The sequence below is a fragment of the Varroa destructor genome, unplaced genomic scaffold, assembly GCF_002443255.2.
Source record: "Varroa destructor unplaced genomic scaffold, Vdes_3.0 BEIS01000004.1, whole genome shotgun sequence".
Classification (NCBI taxonomy): Eukaryota; Metazoa; Arthropoda; class Arachnida; order Mesostigmata; family Varroidae; genus Varroa; species Varroa destructor.
In genome coordinates, this window is record NW_019211457.1 from 2265559 (window position 1) to 2277410 (window position 11852).

The 11852-nt window shown below is 38.2% G+C and overlaps 2 protein-coding genes across 3 annotated transcripts; one reads left to right on the forward strand and one right to left on the reverse strand.

Annotated features, from left to right (window-relative positions):
* Positions 1–2379: 2379 nt before the first annotated feature.
* LOC111250162 (ataxin-10) lies at positions 2380–7653 on the reverse strand. Of its 2 annotated transcripts, XM_086987687.1 has the most exons (8): positions 7082–7653; positions 6558–6752; positions 6072–6101; positions 5469–5630; positions 4996–5247; positions 4220–4531; positions 3671–3771; positions 2380–3462 (listed from the first exon to the last, which is right to left on the reverse strand). In XM_086987687.1, exons 1-8 carry the CDS (start codon positions 7184–7186, stop codon positions 3261–3263), a joined length of 1359 nt encoding a protein of 452 aa, XP_086843813.1. In that variant the 5' UTR covers positions 7187–7653; the 3' UTR covers positions 2380–3260. The 2 variants fall into 2 exon arrangements, with proteins under 2 accessions (XP_086843813.1, XP_022660700.1); XM_022804965.2 differs by lacking the exon at positions 6072–6101 and having other exon boundaries at positions 7082–7650.
* A 555-nt stretch (positions 7654–8208) lies between these two features.
* On the forward strand, positions 8209–11767 carry Rrp4 (exosome complex component Rrp4). The gene is made up of 8 exons (XM_022804967.2): positions 8209–8569; positions 8708–8901; positions 9212–9316; positions 9625–9670; positions 9935–10096; positions 10460–10619; positions 10745–10880; positions 11032–11767. Exons 2-8 carry the CDS (start codon positions 8768–8770, stop codon positions 11174–11176), a joined length of 888 nt encoding a protein of 295 aa, XP_022660702.1. The 5' UTR covers positions 8209–8569; positions 8708–8767; the 3' UTR covers positions 11177–11767.
* The last annotated feature ends 85 nt before the right edge of the window (positions 11768–11852 follow it).

The window sequence follows — 11852 nt, forward strand, 5'->3', positions numbered from 1 at the left end:
AAACCAGACTTGGTCTCTTCTGATGGTACGACAACCTAACATAATTATTATTTGGGTTTGAGTCCAATCTCCATCATCCATAGCACGAGAACCTGAACCAGGTTTAGCAAGCGGCTTGTGACAACTGCAGCATCTCTAGACACACTTCCTTGTTTTTTTGAAAAAGTGTGAATGATATGTTTACGTACGGGTACCATCAGGAAAGCGCTTATTTCGTACGGGCCCAAGTTTCAGCGGTTGGAATCAACTTAATTTGACTAAATGTCAAACTTTTTCTTAAGTAGAGCAGGCGCGGTTGCGTTTTCGATTGTGATACAGATTTTACCGAAGTACTCGGTTTTTAGAACGAACATTATCTTTCTGTAAATTAAGATCATCAGTTTCTTTATGTCTTTTTTCTGCTATGGGGGGGCCGGCGGCAGGCAAGCGGAATTGCCTACTGCTGCAGGCTCTTTGACTTTTGGTTGTTATAATTTAGGCTATAAGAAATAGAATAGAAACTAATCTGGTAGAACACTATATCCAGCAAAAAATTACATTGTTCATTTAAATGCCCGAGGTAAAATGAAGGGTAAGTCTAATGAATCGAGAGTAACCTATACTAAAATCTCCTATGCTTAGATATTTTTACAACGGACAAAGCTTCATGCATTTTATTTGTCTTAAAACTATCCACATGAATAACTTTCATGGACACATACTGTTTTATGCTGGGAATCAAGGTATAACAAAATGGTGTATAGCACTTAACGTGCCACTTAGGAGGTAACAACAAGGTTATGTTTACCCTTACCTTTTTAGCAAACTCAAATACCCTTCTAAAATTAAGCACAAAATTTTTGGTGACAGAATCTGGCAACAACTATTGTAACTATATCTCACTCAATCTGTTTCTACCGGCCGGTTTCTAAGGCGTTAGTCCGGTTTTAAGACCTATTTTTTCTTTTGGAACAAAATATTTTTTTTTTTTTTTGAAACAGATATACCAACCGAACAAATCTTGTAAAAGCCATTGAGTACAAATTTAGACATGGCCACTAATTGAAACTGGCCAGTTGCTTTGCCAAGCGTTAACTGCAATTTTGCAAAGGCGTAAAAAATAAAGCAGCAATTATATTGGCCTTATTTATACGACGTAACTAAACCAAAAATTAATTTGTAATGAATGATGTGTTTTTTCAGTATCCAAACTCTTATTTGCAAAAAATTGCTTCATCATTGACGTCGACCTGCCGCTCAAAAAAAATGCTTACCTTGTGCGATATCTGCAAAGAAGCACATGACTGAGCGAACCGGAATTATTGTGGCCCCCCATTATCCATCACCTTTAATAATGTGGTAAGAACTGTATATTGTGAAACACGACCAAGCATGGAAACAAAATCTACCCACACAGATCCCATGGCAATTATAATTTTTTATAATTGACATCTATTAATCAATGTGTATTTTTCGAAATACGACGAAAAAATTGCCCAAGTTTACTTGCTGCTGAACCTTTAGACTACTGACAACGATCCAAACAACACACATGAACTTTGTTTGTGAATTACAAAAACTGTTTATTTTTCGATATAATCGATCTAAAATATACTGTGCTTTTCAAAAAATAAAGCTGCAATACTGAACGGTAAACGCTGTACCTAAATTTTGTCGACGCATAGGTCAAACGCTGACGACAAATTCCATTCAACAGTATCCCGTATTCTCTACGTAGTCGAACTATTTTGAAAGTCGTTCAATAGCTGATAGCGACCTAAATATAGGTCCCATTTCTTCACAAACCCATTGGCTTCGGAAGGAAGACTGGACACGTTCCAATATTTCCTTGAAAGATTTGGTAGTTACACTATACGGAACATGGTTGTCTACATACGAATTGCGAAAGATTGTCTATCGCAAAACGCATCTTGAAAGTATCTTTAAAAATTACCGTTATAAAGCATCCTTCTATTCTGCGTTTACGTCACCTTCTGTTTGGCCATGTTATATAAATACAATGTTTTCGTATTATTTAATCATTCCATAGATGTTTCACCATATCACTGCACAGCACTGTCCGACTTCTCTATCGTCCATTTTAGTTATATATATATAAGCGCATGCCACTGTATGAGTGAAACAGCTGGAAAACAAAGAAGATTATGCTGACTACCTCCCATAAATCTACTAGGTAGAGCATTAGAGTATCGATGTAATCGGCGTAGCATACTAGGATGTCTTTGCCGCTTGTTCCCCGTCTCATCGTCATAAAGTGATTCCATACATCGACAAATGGTCCTTATTGTACCTATTATCTAAAATGCAGAACTAAACATCACAACACAACAGAATATTGGCATTGCATTCGTCCTGTATCCAAATAGCAAAAATCCGATATGATAGGTGCATGTGAATATATTCTTCCCTTTATTTGCCCTTGCTTTCAGATGCTGGCAGGCTCGACACGTACGGAATATACTTTATTATAGAACATTACACAAGGATTACGGCTCTGATCAGGCACGTGCTACGCCTCTGAATATGAATCAGTAATAACTAGATGTCCCTAATGGTCCCCTATTCACATAATGAATATTCGCCGTTGCTGAGCTTAATTAACAGCGATCGTCGATCCTGTTAGCGATGATAGAAAAATGGCGGAAATAGTAATAATGAAATTTAAACTGTTTTCCTACATTTTCACTGAAACAAATAAATGGAACAAAAAATATTAAGCGAACATACGTGAACAGTGCGAGATCGGTGGTCTTTTATTTTTACTTGGATATTTTCTGCAAATTTGGTGCGGAAAGTAGTGTGAGAAATAATGCTTTAGCAAGTGAAGGGCTGACACGATGCCATCTCTTAATACATTTATCCCTTTCTTTCTAGATAAAGTTTAGGTTTTTCTTGCAAGAGAAAAAAAAGCGCAGTAGGTCACAAATGAACTCACGAAAGAAAAAGTAATTTAACTTAGTTTAAGCATAGCGATCCACGATGCCGCAGCTACAAAATACGAGCCGTCCAAATTAGATGAACAACGCATTAAATGGGTCCACCCGTTTTTCACACTTCAGTGTTTATCTAGCTTAAACTAGAGTATTTAAATAGCCTTTATTTTAATCCATAAAAACAACTTTAAGCAAGTTGCAGTCAACTTGAACTAGAAGAATAATGAGTAAAATGAATTGATGTATAAACAGCTATTGGAAACTAAGGAACTTGCTACTTTTAATAGAAATGGAATAATATTGGTCCAGTGCTGTCGCTGTATTCATCTACGTAAATTGAAGTCCAAGTTCCTTGAGAACAGGTGAATCTTTTGGTACGCTTATTTGTGTTAGCGCGGCAATGACTTTTTGATTTTCTGAGTTATTTTCCAGGAGGTTCCTCAGAGCCAGTATGACCCATTGCGTTATGCCGGGATTTCGTGCATCCAAGGGTGACAAGTCACAGAGAAGTTCTAGGCCTTGGAGCTCCCTGTAAGGACGACAAGATATAGGCTAATATCCCTGAGTCGGTTTCACCTGTCTTGTCGTCTACGTTTTAATTTTTTTGTTTAATATTTTAGCTTTATTTAGTTTAGTCATCTAGCTTTGATTGAAGTGGCATACATTAATATGTCCGAATCGTCATGTGCCTCAAGAGTCATGAGGACCAGATCAACATGTGCGAATGATTCACTCACCTGACAGTATCCTGGTTAAGTTTATTCTTGTGGCTCATGTTTCCAATTAGTCTCACGAGGTCTCGCTTTAGACTGAATAGAGGATGCTCATAGATCTCAGCCTGGAAGTTAGGTTACATTTCTTCATAACTGTGTAGAATCGTACATCAGATATTACCTTAGTTAAGGATCATTCTAGATAGCTATATTTTTCCATTACGAAATGAACCATATGTTCGTCTACGGTTGTAAACATAAGCCACCTCATGTCTCTCTTAAATTTAATACGCAGATACGTTCCGTTTGCATTATCGTGGGAACTAAACAATTTCTCTGCGAGTGGTCAGTTTCGTTAAACTGATCTGAAAAAAAATGCGTATGAAAATAAAATATGATAATTACAAAATATTATTTATTAATGAAATATAAATTGTTATAATAAAAATAAAGATCACTACGAGGCTCTCCTCTTTCTTCATGGGGCCAACACACAAAGCTATAGAATACACCTTTGAAATTTTTCCACGCAGTTAAATTTGAGAATATCGCTTACTTGAGTACTTAACTTACCTTATTGCCAACGAGTGCGTCAAAGTCGCTTCTGGTATCGCATCCTTCTTTGCCTTTCTTACCAGCTGCGTGCAGCGCCTTTAAGCACTCAATGCACATCACTAGGAGCTCAATATCATGGCCAAGCGCATGTTTATGATCGAGCGATACATGAGCCAATATCGTGATCATTTTGAGCAGCAACACGCCTCCAACTAAATCTTTGTATGCGCACTCAATGCGTATTCGATCCAGATGAGTTTTGACGTGTCGGACGAAGAGCTTGACAAACTCTTTTGGCACATGGAAGGCACTTGAATCGGAATGTGACGCCTGAAATAGGGTGGAAATAGAAACTTCAGCTAAAGGCCGGTCTGCCTGTTGAAGGAATGTGGAGGGCTCGTTGCTGGTTCAGCTTGAACAATAAGACAATTAGTAAACTTGATTATTTATATATACTGACGCTTGAAACGTAATGGTCACGAGTAATTAGAATAACATTAATAATAAAGATGGTCAAACTATTCAATGGTTTTTCGGCCTCTATGAACAGCGACATTTTTTTGGTTACGAGCGTTATCTTCTTGTGGCTGTCCGTATAGGCCCACTAAACGAAACACGATTCCGTAACGCTGACGATTCGTTTAACACCACAATGCAGTGCTTAGACAAAGTGTGCCACTGAGTTAATTAAAATTGTCACTTCCGCTATATAAAGTACAATAATAATTATCTGATGAACAGAAAACAGTATGGCATGTTGCTATAGAAGGTTTCTCGCTAATGAACATTTTCACCTTTTCGCACATAAGGTCGAGCAGGAACTGCTTCGAGCTCATAGATAACGGCTCAAAAGTGGCTGCAAACCGGTCCGACGTAATGACGTTCTCAAGAATTAATAAAGACCATTCATTTTCGTGTCGCAGAACCGTTGAAATCAGGAGCTCCAGCAACTCTACCAGATCAGGTAGATTCAGCAAACGCGGAAGATTCTCTCCGCGAACGAGGTTAATTAGAGTGAAGGCCGAGTACAATGATGTTTTTTGGTCCTTTATCAAAGAAATAGGCCAAAGTATTAGATAAGATTAACAACTAGAATATTCGCATCTGCAATTAGCGAGTATTCTTATAAGTAACAGGAACCCGGTTCAGATCGCATTTAGCGCACTTGTACACTCATATCCGGGCTCAGATACGAAATCGTTACGATCAAAAGGCCCTATATGTGATAAATGATATTATAATATACAGTAGTAATAAGTAAACATACATCACAACCCAACATTTTCTTGAAGATCTTCTCACGAGCCAGAAGAGCTTCCCAGATGACTAGATTGTCGTCTACATCACCAACTAAGTTACCGAGATATTGCAACAATCTCCTGCATGACATTAGCGACGCCTCTGATCCAGCAAAATTTTCCACTACGACCTGTAAGGGTAAATAAAGAAGCAGAAAACATTACCTGAAACTCCAACGAATGCTGAAAATATGTTCGCCGCTGTAATTTCTTGTTCTAATAGACTAGTTAGAAGCAACATGCCAACAAAGTTGATTTTATAACTTTGTTGGCATGTTGCTTTAAGTTCAAGGCGAAGCTGCTTAAGAACATTATTGCTACAGATTTCAGTCACGATTGGCTTGCAAGAGACAATTCTGTAAGAGAAAATGCGAGGTGTAATCTATGTATACACAATTGGAATAATTAATACTTTAGTTTCAATTTACGTAAAATTGGTAATTAAATCAAAAGCTACCAAAAATGTACGATTTTTCGTCGCAAATTGTCAGAATTACCACTCTGGTCAATACATTACTAGCGGTGGGCTACTGATCCACAAAAAATTTATTCTCATCAAGATGTGTACCTACGTCAGGGTAATGGTCTGCAGGTGCACCTTCCTGTTAAAAAAAAAATTTGTTAGCTTCGAAGTTCTCTTAACTACGCCATAACACATATTCTTGCTACAAATCGAAATTACTGACAGCAGTTATTATCATATCAAAAGGAACAAAGGCCTAATTTATTCTTTATTTTACTTTCTGCACGAAACTAACTTTTGGTAAATTCATATAGTACGCCTGCATAACATCTGATTTGACAGTTGCCCAGCAAGGACCTATATGCCTACTAATTATGCTATTTAATTTTACCGTAGCTTCCTTGGCCCTGATAATTTTTCCAACCGTGCATCCTGTTGACTATTAATTATGACTGCCGCTGTTTGCGGTACTGTCTTTGTACTTCCACTACATTTTCATATTTTCAATAGCGTTTTAAGATGAAGTTCCTGTTCTATTTCCAATTACACCCCGAAAAGAAATAACAGGCTTCAGCAACACAGTGCCTAACCACACCTTTTGAATCAGAGCTTCATTAAGTGGACTCTTAATTAATGTAGCGCGGGATCGTCGTGAAGTGGCAGCTAGATTCCGCAGGAGAGCAAGCAACTCGTTCAAAACGCTTCGATTTGGATTTTCTTCAAGATAAGTGACGAGCTGGACAACGACATCAAAACCGTTTGAGTCTATGCGTTGTTGTGAAGAAACAACCTGTAAATACAATGGACCCGTACGGACATTATCCAGTAGGTCTAAGTGTCTTCTAAGCTAGACATGCGTCTAGAATATTCCGTTGCAATAATGAACTAAGGCGCTTAATTTTAGTCATCAATCCATGACGTTTATGAATACTGAACTACAATTCTGCTTTGTCTGTCCATGTTGTTCAGCTGGCTAGCTCATAAACATTGACGTTACCAGGATCCGCTATTATAACGTAAGAAATGTTAAACGCACTTGAATTTAGACTAACGATTGTTCTATCAATTCAGTGAATACTTATTCATTATTTAACAATCTGGTGCACGTTTTTCACGAACCTTCTTAGTCAATTCAGTTAGATGTTGCGCGAGCTTATTGCAGCGGCCAGTCTCGGTAAGAAGTTCATCTTTAAGGAGCAACTCCACCCCAATTAACAGTGACATGCTTTACCTTAAAGGTGAGTGGCTTTTCAGAGAGCGAACAGACCCTCAAACTCTCCGCAACGTCTCTTGGCTTTCGAGCGTAAATAAGCTCTAGGAAAGGTCGATAACCGTACAAAGAGCAACCTCTCGAACTTAATGCACATAGAACAAGCTTATAGACAACGTTTGTCAGAAAATTGCAACTTGCCAGGAATTTGTACGCCAGCAGTACACCGATACAATGAAACCCCGGCGAACGCTTTTCCAACACTTTTAAGATAGTTATTGCGATAGAAGTGGACACCTGACTCGGGTCGAGATGCACGAATTTTACTGACTACGATTTCGATGAGCTTTGCCGTAATAAAATGCAAAGCGCTATCAAAACCTTTCTAACAAAAGTAATTCTAGAAAGGGCACACCCGCACTTAATTTTACACCTGTTTTGTTGTTGTTGTCCAGAGCCCGCAAACATCAGAAAACACAAAAAGGATATCGGGAACTCGCATAGAAGGTTCGGTCTTACGGCCGACATGCAATTGATCGTTGGTTCAATTCTAGATTTGTTTACTTAGTACACACACGATCCACACCAATCCTCAATTCATCAAGCAGCGAGGATTTATGTACGCTCTATATTGAAAGAAACGCATTAGATTCATCGAATATGTGTACTCCTTCAATTATTTGTTGGTAGACAGGCTTGAACTAGATATGGGTATTTTGGTTATCGCTATTACGATTAATTGTATAGGACAATAGGGCGTGTTAGTATCGTATTTATAGTACTACTTTTTCAGATGTCATTTCAAAATTCACCTACCGTACTCACTCATAGTAACAAAAAAAATAAATAATGATCAAACTGCGTTTACTCTGAAGCTGAAGGAGACAACGCAGATATGATTAAACGGAAAATAATACTCGTTAACGCCACAACAAAGTACTCTTTTTTATGTATTTATGCTGCGGCCTGGCAAATAATGACCTTTCAGCAACGGTGTATGGGTCTTCGGGTCTGCTTTACTGATTATGTTGCAGAAGTTTGACATCTTTTTCTAACTTTCAATCCATTTGGGAGAACAGATTAAAAGAGGCCTCTATGGGAAACATCGAGAGGATCTTTCCCTTACTTTTCCTCTACAGCTTCCATATGGGAAAAATAAATTAAGAGTGGGATTCGAAAACATTTACACATACCATTCAAAGTTTGGTTGGACTTCCGCATACGCAGAACAGCACAAAAGACAGTTAGCCTCAAGGCAGTGAATTGGGATCGAGTCAACATTGTTGGTAGCAATTCAGAAAATCCGCAGAGGTGGTTAAGTTGATAGCCAGGAGGCCGGCGTGTGTTTTCTTCATCGACAAACCAATTTGTGCTATAAGCTTATCGGCTGAATCTTGGTCAGTATAAATACGAGCATTTTTGTTTCGCACTCTTATGTAGCAGCGAGGTAAAAACTGGCGGTGTAACTGAAAATTATCGGAAGATAATGTAATTTTCTCCTTTGTGTCTCTGTGTCATGGTTGTTCAAAACAAAGGTTGTTGAAACAAATAGAATTATTAAGTCGTACAGACTTTCGTGTCGTAAACTCATCACGATGGCGTTAGATATTGACGTGCGCCTTTTCTCGTCGAGGCCCTCTAGCAACCTGAATTTACGTGAAAGCCCGCAGGCGACTAAGATCGTCATGTCACCTGGTGAAACAATTACTACGGATGGTGGTTACATGAGGTGAGAAACACTCTCGGTGTTTGACGTCAGAATGCTCAGCTGAAAATTCTGATTTGAATGAAACGAAACCATTAAAGTCTCGAATTTTATTATAAGACTCCTGTTTATTCTTTGATGGGTAACTAGGATTATGCAATTAAAAGCTTACAGTAGCTACCTAGGACTGTAATGTAAGTCCTGTAAGTTACAAAAACGGTGTTTCTTGTACTTAATTTTTAGCATCAAAAATACTGTTACAGCATTTGCCCAGTAAAAGGAATAAGCGTTTTTGCTTCACTTATGTTGAGCACTATCTGTCCGTTATCCACAGAGGTCATGGAACGTATCTCGAAGAAGAAAGCGGTCTTCTGTCAGCTGTTGCCGGCGTGGTCGAGAAAGTAAATAAACTAATTACGGTTCGTCCGTTGAAGACACGGTAAGCGAATGTTGAAGTTCAAGCAAGAAGTTTCTGTTCGTCGTGCTATCTACGAATTTTGGCTGGATATGTCTTGCTAAAATAAACGTTCCTGCCATTATTTTTATGAATTTAGTTTTCATTTTACCTATCACCTATGTTTAAGTTAAAGTTTCAATTTTATGTCTCCAAGAAACGTATGTTCATGTTTCTGAGATCTATTTGATTGTATTGAGAGTTGAGACTTTTTTCATTTGAAACAAATGTGTCTCGGCCGCATCACGCGAATTCAACCGTTTGCTTCGCTCGCTTAATTACTTGCAAAACAGGTACAATCCGGAAGTTGGCGACGTCGTCGTGGGACGAATCGTGCAGGTGCATATCAATTTAATGCAACCATGATTGAATCGTAAAATAACATCTTTTTTTTATCTTGTTCCACCGTTTTTCATAATGCAGTCATTTTAAACAAATAATATTCTTTCAAAGCGCATACAGTTCTGACTGACCAGTCGCGTGACCAGAAACTCGTGCGCGTAATACACTTTTAGTATGATCTGCTAACAATTGCACGATCTGAGTCGCAATTCAGTGTAGCGTATCCTGAAGTAATGACCTCCGAATCTTGCCTATCCGCAGGTGTGTCAGAAACTGTGGAAGGTTGACGTTGGTGCCCGTCTTCACGCGGCATTACATCTTCACTCAGTTAACCTTCCCGGGGGAGAGCTTCGAAGAAAGTCAATAGAAGACGAATTGATGATGAGCCAATATTTCATCGATGGAGATCTTGTGTCTGCTGAGGTAACGGCTCAATAAATTGAAAACCACGCGAAAAAATGCTTAAAAGTATAAATATATGTAGTTATGACACAGCAATAAAAGCAAGAAAAATACAGAAGCAGTGAGATTCTGTTCTGATTGCGATGTAACTTTTTGCGGGCACTAGTCATTCGGAACAATAACTCTTCAGTAATACGTTTCATTTTTGTAGTAAGTTCAAATATAGCTACATCAAGTAAATATGATCGGAAATTGATCATGATTGTGGTTTTTGTCAGAGAGATCATGAAATAGTTATTTATTAGCGGCAACAGGAAGAACCTCATAACAGGTAGGTACTAGCCTATCATCGTTTACATCTGCTACGGAAGAATTCTGTTTCAGGTTCAAAACGTGGGCGTTGATGGCGCCGTGTCACTTCATACGCGAAACCTAAAGTATGGCAAACTTGGTCAAGGAGCTCTTGTCACGGTCTCGCCGTCATTAATCAAACGATGCAAGACTCATCTTCATAATTTGGCAAACGGAGTTCATCTTATTATCGGTTAGTGCAGATACTAAATCGTAACTGCCCTTTTTTAAAACTTGTGAAATTGTTATTTGTTCTTGAGGACATAAATAAGCAACAACAATAAAGGAAATTCTGTACGTTTTTGTCAACTGAATTAGGTCTTAATGGCTTTATTTGGGTGACCCCCGATACGGAAGTTGACTCATCTAAGTTCACCCAGAACCACGAGCAGGTAGCATTTCCTCTTCGAGAGGCAATCTGCCGAACTCGGAATGTTATTCTTTGTTTAGCAATGTAAGTATCAACTCTTTTTGATTACACTTCAGGATCATAACGATTTACAAATGATTACGAATTAAATTCGGCCGGCTTTAGCTGTAGTGGAACTTTTGCGGTGATGTACTATGATATTGCTTTTTGCAATGTTTTTTTTTGTAATTTTCAGACACAATATCATGCTGTACGATACATCGATTGTTCATGCGTACGACATCTCACGCGAATACTCGATAGCACAGCTTTTGAAACCTGAAGTGCAACTGGAAGTTGCCCAGCTCACCCGACATAAAATTCAGATGGAAATATCCTAACAATGTATGCGCTGTCACATATAGAGAGAGTGTAGAGAACTGAAAGTTGAAAATGACTCATTAGGTAGTTCATCATCGATGAAAGGTTATTCAGAAGCCTACTTAGAATAATCCTTACGTGAATTTACTGTAACAATTATATTCATAGAATTAAAAATATTTATTCAATATCGATATAACTTCGGCGCGCGAAATATTTATCGCAGAACAATACTTGGAATGATAAGCAAGTCTTTTGCTTGTACGTATGAGCGACATCTTATGTAAAGAGGTTTAAACTTTCATTGAACTGGGATATCTTAATATTGCATACGTTTTATAAATGGAATCTGATCATATGAACGTATCTGACAAATCACCTATAAATTCATAATGTTCGATTCCAAGACCCGATGCAACATGAATATGCTCACAGAAAAAGAATTATCAAGCAAGGAGTAACAGTTTTACTAGTCGTAGAAGAAAACAAACGTTTGCGTAAGGCATATACTCTTGAATTAATAAGTACCCCTTGCGCAATTGCATGTATAATAAGAGCTTTACCTGAAACAGTATATGAAATAAAACAAGGATTACTGTGATCTCATCTCAGCATTGTGAATCATTCACACTCAACACTCTATTGGGATAGTGCAGGGATCGTAGTTCACCTTTACCAAAAAAATGGAACATCAAA